General features: G+C 42.8%; 1 protein-coding gene across 31 annotated transcripts in view; it reads right to left on the bottom strand.

Moving 5' to 3' along the window:
• The window catches only part of ADGRL3 (adhesion G protein-coupled receptor L3), a 488531-nt gene that overhangs the window by 130817 nt on the left and 336231 nt on the right, over positions 1-21483 (bottom strand). For 30 of the 31 annotated variants that reach the window (XR_012580371.1, XR_012580372.1, XR_012580370.1 and 27 more), the window contains one exon: positions 8929-9009. The exons of the other annotated variant lie outside the window; for it this stretch is intronic. Coding sequence is in view for 27 of the 30 variants with exons in the window: in XM_074540856.1 (XP_074396957.1) it covers positions 8929-9009 (81 nt within the window). In the remaining 3 variants the exon portion in view is untranslated. The remainder of the gene's footprint in view (positions 1-8928; positions 9010-21483) is intronic. 31 annotated transcript variants of the gene reach the window in all.

The following is a 21483-nucleotide window of genomic DNA, read 5'->3' as shown; positions in this document are numbered from 1 at the left end:
TAACTTTCTCTCTTAATGGATTATATCACATCACTAGGATTCCTTGCAACAAACAAGACACAAAGAAAAGAATCAAAATTCAGCAATTCACTTTGAGGAAATCCAGGGGCCAAAAAAGCCTCAAAATCCAAACATTTTATAAAACATAAAATCACTGTCTCTGGTGGAAATCTCTCATTTCCAATAATACCTTATTCAGCCAAAGATGATTCCAAGGGCCAAGTGCTGAAAAAAAAAAAACCTGCTTACCTACAGAAAATCCCAGTTCACAGCTGAAGAGCCATCAAATAAACACAAAAATCTTTAACTCAATGCTGTCAAGAGTACTATGTCTGAGCCTAACATGATTTGCTTGTATGGGAAATCATCTGCCAGTCTTTCTACAGCACTGCTGATTAACTTCTACAAGAACATGGTAACATTGTATCTCTACATTTTACTGGAAGACAGACAGACTACACTAGTGGATAGCCCCAGGTCTTCAGAAGTTGCTGTTCCTAACTTGTCATTAACTAGAATGTTTTTAACCTTTCTTTTGAAGGCTTGATTTGCTTTCTGTGAATACATCATCCACGTAGTGAAAAACAACTGCAACAGAAAATCACAGACTCATAGAATAGTTTGGGTTGGAAGAGACTTTAAGGACCATCTGGTTCCAACTCTCCTGCCATGGGCAGGGACACCTTCCACTAGACCAAGCTCCTCAGAGCCCCATCCAACCTGGCCTTGAACAGCTCCAGGGATGGTACATCTACAGCTTCTCGGGGCAACCTGAGAATTTGTTTCTCACATCTCTTTCAGTTTAAAGCCATAATCCCTTGTCCTTTTGCAACAAGCCGTGATAAAATGTTTGTCCCCATCTTTCTTGTAGGCCCCCTGAAGGTGCTGGAAGGTCTCCTGGGGGACTTTCCCTTCTCCATGCTGAACAAACAACACCAACTCTCAGCCTGCTTTCATAGGAGAGCAGCCTCAAACCCCTGCTCATTATACACTATAACACATTGCAGCAGTATCACATATTAGAATATTAATAATAAAAATGTATAGAAGGCAATTTTGCCAGCCTGATCCTTTGAATTTGTATCTCTTTGTGAATATACACAAGCTCTCCACTGAACAACTGGGATCCTAATATCCCACTCCAACACACACGCATATGTTTCCAGAAAAATCTCTAGAAAAACAGGGCTTTCATGTCCTCCATCCTTCCAGGTGATGATGACACAATTCATTTATGTCATGGAGCCCTTCTCTAGACGGACCCCACATGACACAGTGCAAGAGACAACACAGCAAAGGATGCAGTGGCAAATCCTGGCTTTCCAGGGGCTGAGCTCCTTGTGGCAGGGGGCTCTCACAGGAAGGGCTACCTCCCTTCATGTGCCTTTTTAACATCTCTGGATGTGTAAAATGAAGGCCGGTTATGCCTCTCAATCAAAGCACTACAGACCAATCCTAGTCTCCTTCACACAGGCATGTGGCTTAGGAAATCAGTGAACCTGAAATTTGATCTCTCCTATGATTTATTTGCCATCTTCTCCCATTACCCAAATACAAATATAACAGGCATTTTTCTGCAGCCCTGAAATGATTCAGAATTAATACCAGATGACAAAATGGACCATGTACCAGGAGGGGAAAAGTTACAATAAAAGCTCCTTCCCATTAATGGGACCATTCATTCATATGCCCACTATTCCACAGGGGAGCTGGACATAAATTATGTATTTGACATCTAGTTATAGACGATTATATCTGACATAATGAAGTTATAATGGAAGGAGTTTGCACATTGTTTGGTTATTAAGTGCCCATTTCTTGTCCCTGCACCAGGTGCAATGGTGATAGGCCATACAAATCATCTAGAAGAAATGCCAAAATGGGCTCCCTTACTGATAAAGCACCACACATGTTTATTAATTTAACAGCTTGTCTTATGTCTCCCCCATCTGCTCATTTAAAACAGTTATTTGCCCTATAAATATTTCAGGAAGAGAAGTGTAGCCAAAAATTAGTCTGGCAGAAAAGGAAAAAAAAAAGTTTGAGAAAGGGTCTGATGCTGCATGCAGCACTACACTCTTCTTTTCACATTTGAACTGGTTCAACAGCTTTTTTTCAAGCTGGTAATAGGACATTCACTTTAGATTAGTGATGCTTGAGGGTGCACCACCATAGCTGACTCTACTTTCCAGCTGTTGCCACTGTCAGGTGGGTGAAAATTTCCACCACTGATGGCGAGTGGCAAAACCCAGTGCAGCGGAAAACAAAAGCCACTGTCAAAAGAATCTCCTGGGTGCCTGTCCATTGTTATAAATTACAATATAGCATTGGCTAGTGCATTTATGTATTAGCTTTTGCCTATCATTATTAATCACAAAGATTTTGATATGGTGCAATTTATATTTCCTTTTAACTGCTTTTCGATACAGTGCAATTTTTCAGTCTATGTATGCACCATATAGCTTATATGAATAGTAGTTTGATAAATATATCTTAGGACGTAGCATAATATTAAAATAGATACTATGTGATGTTAAAATGCTTTTATGCACATAACTAACTCACAGAATGGTGTAAAATAATTAGGTGGTTTCTCACATTTGTGGACTATCTTATGATAAGATAGCAGTGACAAAAACCAGATCACCACAAGAATTTACCGACTCTTCAGGGAGTGTAAAAACAGCAGGATGGAGCCATGAGAAGAAATAAAATACACTGATTTAATCTGAAGGATGGCATGCAGACAAGTCCAAGGTAAAAACCAAGCAAAAGAATTCATGGAACACCTAAACTCACAGGAATATCTGAATATGCATATACTCTTATGAATATGCATGTACCCCCTGTAATGTAACAGTGTCTAGAGAACATTGTTTTAAGCTAATGGTGTGGTTTTTTGCCCATCACCAAAAACACCTCAGTGTGGGTGTTTGTTCCTTTTTATCCCTTATTAAACTTCTAAAAAATCTCAAAGAGTGAGCTCTGTTTCTCACATACATTTTGAGCTTGATCAGGTCACACAGTGGCTTCAAATGGCCTACAAAGAGTAACATTTCAAGGCATCTTTAAATCACAGTTCAGGCTGATCTCCATAGCAATACTCCTTTACAAGACAGTGGCTAGCTGGTAAAAAGAAGCTTCTTAGAAAGTGCCCTTTTATAATTTTTTTTTCAGATAACTAAGAATAATGGAAAAGGTGTTAAATATCACTCAGAGTGTTCTTCTCCCCTTCCCCAAAATCCTTAAATATTTTCAAGTGTAAATACTTTGAACAGTTTCCACCAGCACACGGGAGTTGGCACTCCTCTTTGAGAGACTTTGTTAGCTCTAACTTTCTGCTAGAGCAAATGCTGTTATCTTATAAATAAACAGCCATGCCCCAAGGTGCTCCTGTGCAGTGAAAGCACACATTCCAGAGGAATCAGAGCAACAGTTCAGCACCACAGTGAAAACCCAAACGGTGAGCAGCATGCAATTAACTCCTTCTGACTGCGGAGAGCTACAGGATGCAAGCTGGAACCTTACTGATGGCAACAAACAAACTGGAGAAGTACAGGCTGGCTGCAAGATTTCCAGGAGCTCAGGTATGATGCTTGTTAGCCCCATACATGATATCTAATGATAAATTAAATATGGAGCATGGTTCATGTCCAAAGCAGCTGACTGCCCTAGGAACATCAGTGTAGTCCAGGAAGGCACACATCACAGAACAGACCTGAGCCACAATGGGAGATTTTCGGAGAGTTCTGCATAAAACTGAGAAAAGCATTGTATCAGAGCTCATCCATCCCTCCACCATTTTCAGGACCAAAATAAGCTCCGTATCTGGCAGCAGATTCCTGTATCCTTCTGCATTGACACCTACCACTCTGCCCAAAACCCACCACATTGCAATGTTGATCTGTTTAAAGATGGATATCCAGCCTTGAATGAGGCTGTCTATCACAAGGGGGGAAAAAAAAACAAAACCAAAATCCAGAACTCAAACAAAAAGCAAACAAACGGCAAAGGAACAAAACAAACAAATCTCTGCAGACAGATTCAAGAACGGACTTTGAAACAAGGCAGCTGCAAATTCACAGTACACATGAGGCTTGTAGTCATTGCAAAACCTTTCCACGGATGGTTCAGCTGTGGTGACAGTCACCTCCCTTCCACCAAACTGGTGCAACACGAGTTTCCTGCATGCCTCTTACACACTGACTTCCTAAAAGCCACATGGGATAACAGGATGGTCGTGGCTTCCTGCAATAAGCACTCACAGCCCATGCAGGAATGAGGGGGATGCTCTAGTGGGCTCAGGGCAGCCACAAAGGGGAAGTTCTGAGAGATGTCATCCTTGGAAAAAAGGCTGAGCAAAACCAAAGAACATGACCAAGAAAGAGCAGGACACAATACAGCACCCCAGAATTGCATAGGGAAAGGGGAATGAGGGTCCTGAGCACAGGACACCCCAAATAGTATTCCCTGCATGATCCTTTCTTGGCTTAAAGGCATCAAATTCTTCTCTCCCCTGGACTCTTCCACCTGAATTATGTGAGGAAAATAATATTGCCTTAAGAAGCTGGAAAAATATAGCTAACCCAGAAGGAGCAGGATGAGTAAAGCAGAGGGACACTGTAAAGGACTCCTGAGCTGAGAGAACGCCTTCCCCAGGGGGACTCCAGCAGAAAATGAAAAAGCCTGGAAACAGAGGGTGCCTGGCGAGCACTGGCTCACAGCAGGCAGTCCAGGACAGCACTTCTCTCTCAGTGCTGGACCAGAGAGGGAGAGGCAGGCAAGCTGGGGTCTCAGGGCCGGGTGAGCACAGGATGTGTGACCCCAAGTGTCAGCTTGAATTAAGGCAAGGAGTGCCACTGGGCCTCGCTGCCCTGCACTCCCCTTCCTCTGGACCTGGGAAGGAGGGCTGGGGCTGTGCAATAAGCCCAGCTGTCAGATCCTCCTACATCATCTGCAAAGCCATCGACCCTCTCGGGACCTTTGGGAGGGGAAAAACAAAGAAGACCCAGAATGCACACTTACAAAAAGCCTACTCTATTTTTGATTATAGGATTTCACTGTGCTTCTGTTGTGTTCAGGAAAGGTTCTCCCACAGAGACTGCAAATGCAAAGGAGGGAAAAATGGCAGAATGGATCCAGGTTTTGAAGAAAAAAAACACAAAGGGACATAACCCACTACGATGGAAAAGAAAGGTGCAAAACCAGCAAATCCTCTGGCTCTCTGATGTGCTGTCTAAGGACTAGGGCCAGATTCTGTGTTGATGGAATATGAACCTGATAACTGAGGTTTACAGGAAAACCTCCCACAGTGCCTTAACATGGTGCCACAACAACATCCCTGGCTAGAGAAATCTGCACAGAAAGATAAGAATTTCCAGTGCCTCCTTTATTTGGTATTTATTTCTAGAACTGGGGATCAGTCCAAAGTTTTGCTTATCAGTTAGTGTTTAGGAAATGTACTGACTTCAAGCATATCAATCTCCAAGATAACCACTCTCTGGACTTCAGCTTAGAAGGAAACCTTTACAAAACATCAGCTCAACAGGGCAGGAGAGTTTCTTGGGCTGTCTAGCTTTAAATGCCAGGCATACATTTCAAGTTCAATATGATTCCACATATAGGTTTAAGATCTACTTCTACACAGCTTTAAAAATTGTTTTAGTGCACATACTTGGTGTGTTTAATTCACCTCTTTACTGTGTTTTAGTACCTGGCAGAATTTGAGAATTTAATTCAATTTTAAATTAAATAAACATTTTATATAATTTATTGCTATATATGATAATTCTATAAAATCCCTTTCTAAGCCAGAGTATCAGTGTGACTCATCTATGAAACTCCTTGCTATTGTCAGTAACCAATTTTAAACACTGGTTTCATCTTCAGTCAGCGATATCACAACCTAAGGTTTCAGCTGTGCCTGGAATTATTCTGTACAAAGAGGGTGCAAACACTTGCATAAAAATCAGGTAGTCACATCCAAATTGTTGGATTGAAAGGAGGTGTAAAAATGGTAGTTAACAATGCTTCATACACGGAACTGAATTTACAACGGCCTCAAATTAAAAAGCGGGTGGGGGCTAAGAGGTGTCTTGATGAAAAATGCTGATTCAAGGCTTCATTGCTATTCAGTGATGTACAGTGTCATTACTGGGTGGCTGCACAGAGCAGTGGCTCAGAGTAATTACCCTGTAATGCACAGTGACACTAATGTACTAGTAAACTACTGCAGTTTATACTCTATTCACCACCAGAGTCAGGACTCTGAAAGGCAGGTAAAAATCCCCTGCATGCATAAACAATGTGTGTAAATGTCACCAGTGATAAAATTTTTAAAAAGGAAAAGGAAGAGGCAGTTACAAATAAATCTGTCAGCTGAGAATTGCAACTGCATAGACCCACAGGAGCAGTAAAGCTGTATTTTTTTGACAATACAGGAAGGAAAGATGCTTCTCTTAAAGCATCCTACCCAGGTTCTATTTCCATTTATTACAATTAAAACTGTATGGTGGCTGCTTCTTTTTGCCACTTTGAGTGCAAAGTTGGCTTGCACGTGGTGCTCAGCTTAGTGCAAGGGTAAGCATGGAGGGGAAATGAAGAGCATCAAAGGAGCAGCCAGAAGCATTAATGGTTTATGCTGACTGTCATAATGCTGCTGTGGTTTTAGACATACAGCTACAGGAAATGTGAGGAACACAAGCTTAAGAACAGGTGTTTTTGACTTCTTTGTTTAAAACAGCTCTTGCGGATGAAGCTTGGAACATGACCCAAGCATGCCATAAGGTGTCAGAAAAAGCAGACAAACAAAAAGGAATTATGAGCCTAATATACTTATGGGAAAAAAAAATATTACAATACTCTAACGGATTTTGGATGCTGAGACTAGAAATGAGGCGGCAGAGCTACACATCCCACATCCCAGGGTCAGAAGAAAGCCTTGCTCTTCCCCCAGGAGACAGTACCAATTACCATGTTTTTAACAGCCCCTAGTCACCAGCTAATAGACTGATGCCTCCAGAGCTGGCTTTCTCTCTGGCCCTTTCCTATTAAGTTACACAAGAGTATTCAAGTCCTTTTACCAGCACACAGCAGCAGTAATATCAGTTCTTCTACCATGAGCAGCTCCTTCTTTAAGATCTCTCAACCAGGGGGGTGGAGGCCCTGGTGGAAGCTGTCAGTGTAGCAGTTTATGTTGGATAAACTCCATTTTACCCTCTCTGCAAGCACTGCAACTGTTCTGCCTGACCCACTTTGCCCTGCTCCTGGTGGCACTGCCATTTATCTTGTGGAGGTACTCTGCCCTCATGAACAGCAGATCACTGAAGAGTTTTGTCAGTCTTTAGCTCTTTCAGCTTGGAGGAGGCAAGACACAGGTTCTCTGTCCTGCTGCTGTTCCAGCACCCTTCAATATTCTACAGTCTGTTCAGATGCCAAGGCAAGGATTTACACTGACCTATTCTAAGTAAGCTCTGATTCATCACCTCAATGACAGACTAGAGCAAGAAGGTCCTGCAAGTCATAACTGTCTCTGCCTCACTAGAGTGCTCGGCCATAAAAGCAAGGTAGTAAATTTTACCACAGAACTGGAGGTTTTCTAATCACTTAGAAGCAGCTGATGATCTCAAATGCATATGTCAAATCCCAGGGTACTTAAAGCTGAACGGAGGTTGTGGACTACCAAAAGATTGTGCACAACCAGCCTGACTCATGGCAAGACCAGATTTGGAGAGAGAACCGTGAATCTGGCATCCTCACACCACCCAGCACGTGGTTCCACCTCACATTTTTCAATTAAGAGCAGTTAGGGAAACGTGCAGACACAAGCACACACCAGCAGCCTTACAGTGTTGTGGCAAAACGGTGACAATCACCATACAGGTAGATTTGGTACTCTTTCTGTCACTGTAGCACCCTTGGAAGAGTGGGAAAAAGGGAAAAAAACCCCAAACCTAAGGCATAGAATATCTCTATGCTATTATACTTTGGCTGTTCTCCTCCTCCCCTTTTCTTCCACAACATTCCCAGAGTTTGATGTTAATATCCAGTTGCAGATAGACCAAGAAATCCCTTCATAATCCTGTACAATTTTTGCTTTGCTATCATTTATTCCAAGAAGAACAACCTATTTACTTCAATATCATACCTGAATATTGGCCAGTCTAACCAAGAAGAGCAAAGGGAGGTGTAAAAAGTCTGCACCACCACATATGCTTGCTTTGGAGACAATCTCATTTCCCCAGGCCTCAGGGGCAAACACTGGGGACTCAGCACTAGGGAATGATCCTCCAAATGGGGCAAAGAAATCAAGTGCTTGCATTCATACTACTTTATTTGCACCTTTCAAGCCAGGTACCTGTCTTAGCAGGGCTATTCTGGACTAACTCTGTACAAATTGGCTACTAGCATCACTCCCAAGGGCAATCAGCCCACCTAAAATTTAATTCATCCTCTGTAATGAATGTCCTTACCAAGTCTAGGAAAAAACCCCTCAAGCAACAGCAATGAGGACCGAATCTAGGCTTGAACCACTGTGCAACCTTTACTCACCTGAAGGGCAGTGGAAATCTGCCTTTTTGAACTCTGCCAGCAGCTGCCTGTGCCTTTGCACTGCCATTAAGAAGGAAAGGTGCAAGACAGAGGGCAGGACCTACAGTGTACCTGTCCCTGCAGGAGTGAACTAGTGGGGAGAGCAAACCACCCTGTGAAGTGATGGGATGTTCAAAGCTATGCAATGGGACACATGGGACACGGTCATCCTACGTACATCTCTCCTGCAGGAATTAATCTGCTCCCCTAATTAATTAATTCGTCCTTGGATGGAGTGTGACAGTTTGGCCATGGAGGCTCAGTGAACAAGTGAGTGATAACCACCCATGGCTGTGGCTGGTTTGTAATGCAAGAATGGAGACTGTCCCACGGACTCACCCTTGGATGGCGGTCTCTCCAGATCCGAATCCAGGTGGATCGGTGGGGCAATGTAGGAAACCTGCCCGTGGTGAGCCTGCCCTGTAGACAAATAAGTGGTTTAGTTCTGCTGTTTCCTACACAGATCTATCAGGGCTACAGTCAAATACACAGCATTTGGATTCAAAGCAGTCTCACAAGTATTTTGTTCTGTGTGTTTTTCACAATGAACTTCCCATTTGTGGAGGCACCTGGTGACAAGCTGAAATCACTTTCATCTCTCACTTCTTTCTTGCAGAGAGGGGTACTCTGGTGAACTTTAGTTACACCTGCTTTACCACTACTACATATACTTTACACCATGTTCTCCTGAAACGTTTTTTTTCTCTCTCTATATATATGCTATGGAAGAGAACCCAATTTCATACAAACCCATTCAATCTGTTAATCTCACTTCAGGAGGGAAACAAGTGTTCCTATGTCACAGCCATTTTAGAAGGAAGCATGGCATGAAGCACAATCCCACCTGTTTTTCCCACCTGCAGGAGACACACATATTTTTCAGAGCTCAGCATTGCTTTGACATGAGTGGAAGATGTTTTTGGTTCCCAACATCATCATGCAGTTTCTCAGTTGCTAAAGACTCAATCCTTTTCCAACAATTTGGAGGTAACTATATCAAGAAACTTCTATTTATAATAAAAACAGTTTTTTATAATTCATCTATTTACTGTACCAATTTACAGGGTTGTTAATCTGTTCTTCTAAACATGGAAAGTTAATGACACACAGATTATGATAACAGTTAGAGTAACCTTCCCATTTCAAGTAATATTCGTTCTGCAATAAAAGCAGTTGATTCCTCTTAAGAGACACATTCCAAATAATTAATACAGCTCCCTGTTGACACTTGCTGTTGTTGCTCCAAGCAATTTCCAAGCTAGTGTCACAGGCAGAGGAGCAGCAGTACAGTCTTCAGGCTTCTTTGTAATGACATCCAGGAATACCACAAGCACAGTACGCTGGTGCACATAATATGTTGAAAGTATCTCTTCAGGGAGATAAAATATTAATGAGAAAGGGGAGAGGAAAAAAAAAAAGAAGTGTATCTGAATGTGCAGGTTATGTTTACTGCTTTACACTGAGGATGACTCAGATAATTTGCATTATTAGCCATTACAACAACTGGACGTAATTCAGGTTTAAAATCTACCGACACATCATAAATTCTGTATTTGCTTTTAAGTGCTTTAACATGGGAAATTTGCTTCAGGCGAATCCATAGCAAACAACAAGTCACTCTGCTTTCCTCTCCTCGTTTACATGTTAAAAACCCATTTGATGTCATTAGTGAGCAGAAGTCATCATTTAATAGTGCTCGGTTCTGCAGCAGAAACAAGCAGTCTTCTCTCACTCCGAGCTGCTCAGTGTGCAGGATGATCAGCGCCCTTATAACACAGAACAGTCTCCTCATTTGCTGCATCAAAGATGCCACTGAAATGTAAAACAGCTGAGCTTGGCAGGAAACTCTGGAAATCACCTAGCCCAGCTCAAGGGCAGCAAGAGCCCATAGCAAGTGTCCAATCTGATTTCCAATATCTCTAAGGATGGAGACTCCACAATCTCTCTGGGCAATCTGTACCAGTGCCTTACCACCCTCATAGGAAAAGAAAAAAAAAACAACAGAAAAGCTTTTCCATTATCTGCCTGTAAGAAGAGCCTGGCTCCATCTTTTTTATTCTCTGTCATCATGTACTTATACACATCAGTAAGATCCCTTGGATTATTTGGTCCAGGCTGGATACTCACAGCTTTTCAGCCCATCCCCACAAAGAGATGCTTCAATCCCTTTATCATCATTATGGCCCTTTGCTGGACTTGCTCTGAGCACAACTGCTGACACATGGGTTGAGGGGTTTTTTTGTTTGGTTGGGTTTTTTTTAATCACCTGTTCTTCCTGGGAGCAAACAAAAAATAAAGAATTATTCTGGAGGCTTAAAGGGCTACACTGGAGTAAATAAGATACACCCACATTACATGAAGGACTAAAACACATCTGTAAGTTTGTTTAGACATTCATTACAATTGAGTAATAACTATGGAAGCTTATTATTGCTTTATTAAGGCTTTTACTTTATATGGAGGAAGCAGTAGCATCAAATGCTCTCTAGTGATAAATGAAACAAGCTACAGAAAGCTTTTATCTATTTGCTGCTGATGCAAAAAAAAAAAAAAAAAATCAGACTTCTGTTACTACTACTACTACATACTGCTAAAAAAACCCCCAGACTTCTGTTACACTGCACACTTCTCTCAGTGCTAATAAATCAAACTTTGGATTATAATGCTCCTTCTCCAAAAAAGCTATGCAAACAATTGTTGTGATTAATTTTCTGGGCGTGAATGCCAGCTCACTTGTTCTTCAGACTCATCAGAGTGTTCAAACCGGAGAAACAAAGGGTCTCTACTATTACCTTATGAATGTTTTTAATCAGCAGAATCATATTTTTGCTTAGATTTTACCATTATTGCCAGTGGTGACCTTTGAGACAGTTGAGGGAATGGAGGCAAGGGGAAGAAGAAGCAAGGCCTGGCAATGGGGCTGGTGCACAAGTACATGGTCTCCTTGGCTATAATGGCATTAAAAATGCTGCCAACTCACTCAGTTAAAAAGAAAAATTACTCAATGTACTTATGAAAGGTTTTGAGACTGATATCACTGGTACAGGTCAAGCTGATCTCAAAGACTGACAGAATGAGCTTTCCCAAGTGAGGCTGACTCCCAGTCCCTGTGGAGTGAGTTCTGCAGTTTCAGGTGCTTACTGCAAGCCCCAGTCCTAGCAATGAGGGACTCCCTCTCTTCAGTTCCAGCTGCTGTAGAAAAGCACTTTAAAAAATGGATGTGAGCGCCTTAAAAATAAATAAATAAATAAAAGGCAGAAACACTCCAACACTCCACAACCGTCTCTCCAGTCCTTCAGTTGTTTTCTCTGCACATTGAGTCTGAGCTGACAGTGATGGAGGAAAAAGAAAGAGACTTCTGACAAACTACCAAAGGTCAAGATGTCTCTGTTGCTGATGGGAAGTTAAGCACGCCTTGTATCAGAACAACTTGCATGGCCTTGTCCCAATCCCACCCTGCCTTTACCCATCTGCTCTTTCTGCAGCCAGCTCCCAGGTAAAAAAGTAAACAGCAATCAAATGTAATCATCAAAGTAATGTTTGATGAAGTTGCCAATTTTGCACCTACCAGCTCAGGTTGTGTTCTGTTTCCTTCACCCCTTTTGCCTGGAGAGGCCTGTGCCCATGGCTCCCTGTGAGGGATAATGCTGGAAGACAGCTGTGGATCATCCCTGACCTGCTTTTCTTGCACCAAAACACAGGGATGCGGGGCTGGCCAACACTGCCTAAATATCAAAAATATCAACCCCATCTTAGGTGAGACAGGGCAAGCACAGGTGTGGCACAGGTAGCCACAGACAGCAGTCTTCATAGCAGCCAGGCCACCTGCATGCGCTGTGACAATGTGAAAAAAACCCCCATGTTTGGTAGAAACGATTTGGGGAGCAACAATATGGATATGACCTTGAAAGTCTATCTGGTGACATGCCCTTCTCAGGTAGAGGAAATGAGAAAGATGTTTGTGAATTAGAAAAAGTGCTTGACTGGCCATTATTTTCGGGTCTGACACATGAGAGATACACTGCATTTTAAAAAGCCAATAACTTAGGAGAACAAAGAAAATGTTTTGTGAAGGCTGAAGGAAACATAATAGCTTGGCCTAAGGGATTTTTTTTCTTTCCTGTTTTTTTTTTTTATAAAAAGGGATCTGGATGGTCATAGACAGAAAATAAACATCCACACATCTTCAAAAATCTGCCCCTAAGTGATTTAGTCATCTATAGATGCAATGATATAAAACTACAGAAAAAATCTGCAAATGCATGGGCTAACCAAGAAAAGTAGTAACAAAGAAGTCTCATGTGTGTATCTATTAAAACCACTTTCTCTTGATCCTTTTTGGAAGCATACCCACTGTTTTTAGTACCTGAGAGAGAAGGCCTTCCTCCTGATCCTGGACCAAATTTCCAGTGCTGGTGACATTTGATTTTTCTAGAGTACAATGCACATTGTCATGTGTGCACTTGGGAAACTTTTCTGCCTGGCCCCTGCTCATTTTCTACCTGAGATTTTCCAGTGCACTATCAAAGAGAAAACCTGCATGGAAAACATGAGATTGAAAGATTCAAACCCCCAAAAGCAAAGGAAAAAAAAACAACATTGACCAGGCTGAAAGGCCTTTTAAAACATTTGGTGACTTGTCTCCTAAAGCCCTGGTGATGCCATGGAGACAACCACAGTCACCTGAACGAATGGCTCTCCCTTTTCCCTGCTGCTCCTTTGCTCAGTGCCCATGGTGGGTATGGACAGTTGTGCACGTGAAATGCAGTTCTGCCCCACACCTGACTCACATCCAGCAGCAGCAGTGAGAAGCCACCAGGAGATATATTTTTTTAAACAAACATCCTTCAGACTCTTTGTTCTCAAGGGATGAGAGTCCCTTTTCTTTGCTGTCCTTATCCAGAGGCGATCACTGCAACACATTTTTTTGCTGTCATGTCAGATTACTCAGATTTCCACCCATTTTCCAGCCTATTTTAGCATTCTTTTGTCTTCCACAGGTTCACCAGTTCCCAAGATCCTTTTTTAGACAACCTAGTCAGCATTTCATGCAGAGGATTTAATTTAATTTCGTGCTGGTATCTCTGATGACCCGTGTTCCCAGGTACTGCCTCTCCTACACCCTCTCTTGTCTGCACCTCTGAATGCAGGCACCTCCATGGATTTAATCCCTCATCTGTTAGTCCATTTGCTTGGATCATTAATTAGGTAATACTCATGAAACCACATATCCATTCCTGAGCCTTTCATTTCAGTTCTTCATATATTTTTACTTTATAAAAAAATAACAATAGGATGGACACATACTAGGTATGCAAAAAACATTCTGAGGAAAATGCTTGGAAAACATAATGACAATTTTACTAATATCTCTACAGATAAAATATTCTTTACATACTGTGGCTTTTCTCCCCATGTAACTGAAAATAATAATTTTTAAAAGCAGTCTAGTTTGCGATGATTTGATCTATAAACTACAACATTACTTTTTGGGAACATTTATGTAATTCTGTAAATGTGAACATGATTTTTAAAACAATCCAATTTATTCTCTAGCAAAAGACTACATACACTTTGTTGGAGTGTAGCTTCCTAGGATCATCACTCTCATCCTCTCTCATTTTCAAAACTAGTTAATTTTTTCTTGTCCTTTTTTCTCCCCTCTTTTTGAATCCCATAATATGTAGGCATATATAAAAACATACGAAAAGAGAAATTAAAAAGCTGGTGGGCTTGTTAAACTCTTTTGACATGCCATTAAACAAATTTAATTCAGACCTATTACTCTGCATATATTCAGAGTTCTCCTGGCAGCCTTTTTGTCTGCCTTTCATTTACAAAACACCATTCCCTCACTGCCCACCCTCTTCCATTTTGCATTAAAAGCCTTCTTTTTAAATAAAGCTTTTATAAAGCCATTCTCTTCCTCAGACGTGTCAGAGTTATCACAGATTCTGTCCACTGCTTCATTTATTCATGGCCTTTTATGGAGTCTCTCTCTTTCATCTGTACATCTCTCTTTCATCTCTCAATGCCCTTTTAACTCCTTAGGGTAGCAGCAACTCACGCTCTCCCTGCTCTTCCCTCGCTCCCACGGTCATTTCCCCGTGCTTCCCTCCAAGCCGTGGATGCTTCTGAGTACAAGAAAACCCTCTTTTCCAGGAGGAGCTCTCTGGCTACATTATCTCTGCTCCCTTGCCATTTTGCCTCTTGTATTTCATACCAGAAACTATTTAAGCAAGCTTAAAGGCACTGCAGCAGGACAGAGCAGGGTACTTGCAGTGTGGCTTCCACGAGGGACAGCTGGCTCCTGTCACACCTGCCTGCTGAAAACAGAGGGTACCAACACCAGCAGCCTCAGTGGGCTATGGCTGAGTTTCCCAGAGCTAAAGCAAACTCCAGGCTCAGTCAAAGCAGCTGGCAAATGCAAAGAAGACCTTGGCTACGAGGAAGAAAGTTCAGAGAAGAATGCAGGGAAAGGGGTAGACTGGGGAGATGTTTGGCTAAGTCCCTGTCACGCATGCATCTCATGCTTTAGAGAAAATGCAAATCCAAAAGCAGCATCTGGCAGCATGCCTACATAAGGAGAGGTTGGCCTAGACTCTTCTGAGATGTTACTATTCCTATTTTTAATTTGTCACAACAAACAGCGCTAACCATGAGAGGAAGGACATCAAAGTGACCCTTTTTGATGACCAAGCTGTCCCTCATGTGACAGCCACTACCTGGGAGCACCAAGGCTAGGTTTGAGCTACAGGAGAAAATAAGGACTAAAATAGGAATGGGAATGGGTTAAAGCCAAAGCAATGGGTTAAAACCTGAGTATTAGAGCAGGTAAAACAACCTGAAGCTTTTCACTAGTGGCAGATATGTATTTTCTAAGGAGTATTTAGGACTCAGAAACTCATACTCCAGCTGAAGTCAGAGGTGAATGAGCTTCTTAAAGTCACACCAAGATTCCTCATTTTGATGTGCAATCATCATAATTTGTTTTTGGATGAACCTCATCCTTCTATTAAGGACTTCAAAACATTTGAATTTAGCAGCACCTTGGCTCCAGTGATGCTCTGCATCCTGCAGTGCACACCCCAAAACCTACACTGTGCTACGAGAGCCTGGTAGAAAGGCTGGGAAGAAAGAAGAACTAAAAAAACTGGGAAATATTTCACACATGCCATGATAATTAAACTGTGTTAAAGATCTCCTGTCTCCCCTGTCCCCCAACCATAAGGCAGCAAGGCTGCATCCAGGCCTGGCTTGCCCCAGTGCCCAAAGCAGGACCTGACCTCCAGGGCTGCACTTTTTTTTGAGCTCATCTCCCCACAGGCTTGCCCAGCAGGCTAAAGAAACATGACATGTTGAATTTTCCCTCCCCTCCCAGATGTGCTGACTGTGCTATGAAATACGATTTATCAGCCACCTGTACTGAAAAACATGGGAGAGGAGGAGGAGGAGGAGGATTTTGGTGCAGAGGGAACAGAGGGATTTGGAGCAATGCAGTCCTCAGAGCCCTGGAGCAGATGACAAATATTGGTCACAAGCCACCCAGAGCAGGTTTAGCAATGGCAAATACAGCAAAACCAAGAAAGATGTTTTTTAGCCACCTCTCAGAGATTGACTTTGATATAAAGAGCTGAGTGCCTGCTGTCCTTACTCTGTTCTTGTCCCAAAGTCAAACAGGATGTTCCCGACCTCCTCAGTGGGTCAAGTCCAGCCTGTTCTGCCCCAGGTGTGCCTGAAATGACTTGGCATGGAGAAGTTTAGGGAAAATCCAGCCAAAGCCATCCAGCCTATCTCCTGCAGAGGCAAAACAATTCCTTATATTGCTTTGAAAAGTATCTCCTTGGGGCTGTCCACCTCACACTATCAGATGCTGAGCAGCAGATCCCATAATCAGAAGATTTTGCTTTACTTTTCCCTTTCTTTCAGGGGAAGGAATATTGCTGACTATTTCTTTTTTTCCCCATCTCTTCTAGCTGGGTGCAGCTCTTAATCAAGGCTGCAGCCTCATGTTAGAGTGAACCATTTCACAGCACTCTCCTCTCCCCTGTGGCATGGCCAGGCATTCCCATCTCCTCTCCTGGAGCAGATCTGGCAATTAAGGCAAGCACAGGGCGAGGTAGAGCTGATCTGATGGAAAATGCCCCACTGAAAACAATAATGACTTGTTTTCCAAGTCCTGGCTCAATGAGCAGAACCAATTCAGGCTGCTGTGGCAGCAGTGCCAGATCTGAGGCATAGGAAAGGGGAAGAATAAAAGAGCCAGAGGTGGGATGGGGACAGCTATCAGTTTAACCCCAACAAAAAGCCACAGCTGGGAACAGTGGTGGCATTGTATCTGGACTGCCCCTCTAGTCCCACACCAGACTCTCTCCTTGCCCCAGGGAGACTCCCACCAACTGCAACCTTCCCTCACTGCCTTTCAGACAGCTTTAAATTCACCTGCCAGCATAATTTAAAGAGCAACTCCAGGTCAAGGGGTTTAATGAAAGCCAAATGCATTACAGCACACAGCTCCTCAGAGGCAGAGCTTGGGACACAGCCCTGTCATTCTCTTACTTATGCCACTCTTGTTCATGCAGAAAGGGGAGCAGTGGGGGAGAAGAAGAAATCAGGCAGAAGCTCTTGCCATGCTGGGCTTAAATTTCAGTGGCAAAGCATCCAGGGGGTTTGTCAGAGAAATCAGCTGAGATGCTGGATTATGAGGTAGGAGACATGTCCAGAGCAGACAGGTAGATCTGTGAGTCACCAGCCTGGAGACAGTAATTGAAGTGTCTCGTGGTTTTAGATACTGTGTGATGTGGTCCAAGAATTTGTCACTCTCCCCTGCCTCCATTTGTGACAGCCTCCAGGAGATGTCCCCTCCAATTTTGTCTTTATTTTCCAACCTTTATATCTCTCCATTTTCACACTGTACCTCCCCAGTACTGCCTGTACTTCTGCTGTGAGCCCCCATTTCATCACAGCCTGATTCCCTGCCTCTCAACCTGCATCCTCCTGTCCAGCTTCATCAGCTCCATCTTCCATTGCTATGTGGCCAATACAGCATGCAAACCTTAAATCTTATCTCCCATGGGTCTCTGTGACTATTCCTGCCTGAGACTGCAGCCCAGAAAGGGCTGTCAGACAACAAAGCATAAAAGCATTTTCTTCATTACAGGTATTTTTCATCAACTGCTCTCCTTAAGGAAGTGCAAAGATGAATAATCTGCTTTCCCTGTGGGTCAGTGCACCCCAACTGCATTAATCACTTCTTTTGATCTGCATCAGGAGCCCTGGGACAGGCAGTGCTGCCTGCCTGGCCCTGCATTCCTGCCAAGCCTCAGCAGTGATGCAGTGGGACACTGCAAGAGGGGATAGATTCCATCTCAAAGGGAGTGATCAAGCAGCAAACGAGATTAACACGACATGATTTGATGAAGAAATGAAACAAGAGTGGGTATTATGCTCTGTGACCTAAAAGAACAGGAATCTAAGCCATCTTGTCTTTCCTTTTTTATTTTTTCTCTTTTCTTCTTTCTTATCTTTCAAGATAATATAAGGTATTTCTCAGCATGAAGGACATGACTGCCTGTAGAGAGATTTTGACAACTCCCCTCTGAGTGCTAAAATGCTGTCAGCTGAAAAACTGAGCTGTTTGGGCAAATTGATCCAGCTCTGACAGACTTCCTCTCTGTTTTCATGTTTTCTCTCTCAATCAAATGCCTCCTAAAGAATCCATGTTTCCAGTTCAATGTCAGAGAAAAGGGGAGAAGAGATCACCTGCTTTTGCTGCACCGCTCATCATTAACCTAGCTGGATGAAGAAACCTGTGAGAGGAAGACGAAGGTCTCAGAAGTCTCTTGCACCTCCCCATTGCGCACAGACACAGGGTTTGAACACAACAGTTTCCCCGATTCACATATATAGTGACTGCATATGGGCTTTCTGCCTGCCACTGAGGACAGAGTCAATACAGTTTGGGTGCAGGCATGAGCAGCAGAGAAAGCTGAGATTATAGGCCTGAGTTTCTCTCCAATGCCAATAACAGGCAAACTGCTGGATCAGCCATCCGAAGAAAGCCTTACTGGAGTTTATTTTTTTTTAATAATCAGTAGGAATAATTTTCCTCTTCCTCAGCCCAAAGAAAATGAAATCAAAGCATTTTTAAACCTGGTCCCTAGCTGTGAATAAATCTATAACCTTTCTGCATCAGTGACAATTCTGAACACAATTTTTGATGGCCAAATCCTGGGAGCACTCTTACCACTTTACAGCAAAGATTAAGCATGCTCCTGTCACAGTCAGTAAAAGAGCATCTCTTCCTATCACCTCGGTTGGGAGCTCCAGAAATCTCTAGTCCTCTACAGTGAAGCAATGCCAAGCAGCCCAAAGTGCTTAGCAAAGACAATTTGGTGCTTTGTTGTTTCTGCACTCTTTTCACCTTTGCATATAACACAGTTTTATAACTCAGTGACTGCTGTTGTGCTTATAGGGTCTTCCTCCAGTTTTTTGAGCTAAGTATCAAAACATTGTGATGTTCATTTCTCCTCTTTACCGATCTAAAGAAACCCATGCTCAATGTGGCCAACTTTCTGTTTTTTAAGACTTCTGAAGCAGAATTACTGGTTTATAGATTCAAAGAGATTTGAAGTCTCTAGCTTATGAATTTTACTTCTAGTAAAGTCAACTATGGACTTTATAAACTTCATTGTGTCCCTTTTCATTGCTTGACAAAGTCAGGAATGACACAGAAGATTTTACTGTCAGTTCCCTTCATGCTGTCATTCTACAATTATTTATTTCCTCACAGCCAGGGAATAAGAAGTTTGAAATGGGTCAGAAACTGCAGAAACTTCAGAAACCAGCCCACAACCTTCTGAATAACTGTGCACGGAACACAGGTTTATACAGCCAACATCTACAGACCAGATGTTTCATACAAGGTCAAATATAATTTTTTAGTATCAGATATTCTGCATTTGGGACCTGCATTCCTTAAGGCCTTTCAAGCATGTCTTGGGATTATTCTTATCTTAGTTCCCACGATGTTACTGCAGGCCTTTGGATGACAGCTTTGATTATAAGTTTGCCCACTGCCTAGAACAATAAGCTCCTGATTGGTACTCCTTGAATAATACAAATTAATTCTTGCCTGAGCCTCCCTCGCCCTGGATGAATCATGCTGGATGTCTGCCTTCTGCAAGGGCAGCAGACAGGTCTGCTGGGGCACTGCTCTGTCTGCCAGCACTGGGGCAAGGGTCCCGAGGCACTGCCAGATTCCCTGATCCCAAGGACCTGGCTGCATACGTGCAGGGGAAGGGGCTGTTACACTACATCACTTCTGATCTGCCTGTCAGGCCCCCCAGAAACTACAGGAAACATCCAGGATGACTGAAAATGAGACCACAGAGTCTGAAAACTATACCCAGAAGGTTGTGTGTTTCAGCCCAGTTGAAAACTGTTTCAGCTTGTTCTGCTTCAGGCTCCTGTTCTTTGCAGTAAAATATGCTGCTATAAACTTAATAGACAGCTTTAGCTTAGAGTATTTTCCTTTACAACAGACATCATTCAAATTGTCCTTAGTCATAATTCCATCAGCTCTGAAACACAATCACCCAATATCTCAATGCAAGAGAACCCTTTAGACTAGAACCCTTTAGTTGCTTTAATGAATGTACAGATTTACATATTCATATATACTGGCCCTGACCACCACTTCAAGCTAAATTTCCTCTAACAGGCTAACCCTTAACTTTGCACTTCAGTTTCTTAAATAATCTCTTGACCGAAGAACTGACAAATCCAAGCTTCAGTTACGTGGACAACCTGGTCTCTTATCAGGGACAAAAAGCTCTCTCTTCACCCTCTTGTAACCCAAGCAAGAAAGGAAGAACACTCCTATTTCTGATTAGGTATCTGACCCATGTGGGATTCTAACTTCTGCAGAATTAGCCTCACACTGAACCCCAGTAACGACCACCTCATTGTTTAGGAACCCCGGATGGATACATGGTTTTTTTACCTTGACTAGAGGAAGAATAGAGCAACCCTGCTCAATCCCTCTTTTGTAGGGTTACATCTAGCAGCACTCAGTGGCTTTGGGGACACTCAGAGAGAGGTGAGATTTCTGGGTTGGCACCTTGGGATTGAGTGCAGTCTCAGTAATATCAGCCATTCCAGCTCTGATTGACATGATAGTTCCAAGTAACATTGGTCAAATGGCTCAGTGACCGCTACAGCAAGAATTGTGTGTACACAAGCATCTGACAAAAGAGTATTTTGCTTTCGGTAACTTGCATTACAAACTAGCCCACTTGCTGCAGAGGGATTCTAATACAGCGTAATCTGCTTAAAGAAATAGAAGAAATAAAGACAGAAAATTTCCAGTGTGGAAGTACTTCTGACCCCACCATGCCATAATCTGCTTAAAGAAAAGAAATAGAAGAAATAAAGATAAAAAATTTCCAGTGTGGAAGTACTTGTGACCCCATCATGGCAGTGACACCTTCAGAACAGTGTAATTCAGCTTTCTAAATCTAGCTGTAAGTCCTCAAGCAAGGCAGCTGAATACTAGGCAAGCCTCAGCCAAAGGTTCACCTCCCTTCCACAGCCCCTGTGGATGGAGGAGAATGCCGCTGATGGAGGTGGCTGTGCTGCTCCCTATGCCAGTCTGCCCTTACAAAGTGTGTTAAAGCTCCTTGGCACAGGTTGCTTCTCTGTGCAGGAGTTCAAGTTTTCATTGTGCTTTTCCTCCAGGGATGTCCTAGTTAGAGATGGGGTTTCCTTCTCAAGTTACTGAATTTGAGGAATCATGCTGCTGTTATTTACAGGCAAATTAAACAGGAGCAAAGATGGACAGAGGGGAGGAATGGAGTGGGGGAAAATGTCCTGGGGTGCGGGGAGGAGAAAGGA

The sequence above is a fragment of the Zonotrichia albicollis genome, chromosome 5, assembly GCF_047830755.1.
Source record: "Zonotrichia albicollis isolate bZonAlb1 chromosome 5, bZonAlb1.hap1, whole genome shotgun sequence".
Classification (NCBI taxonomy): domain Eukaryota; kingdom Metazoa; phylum Chordata; class Aves; order Passeriformes; family Passerellidae; genus Zonotrichia; species Zonotrichia albicollis.
Note: the sequence above shows the minus strand (reverse complement) of the source record. Positions and strands in the feature narration are given on the sequence as shown.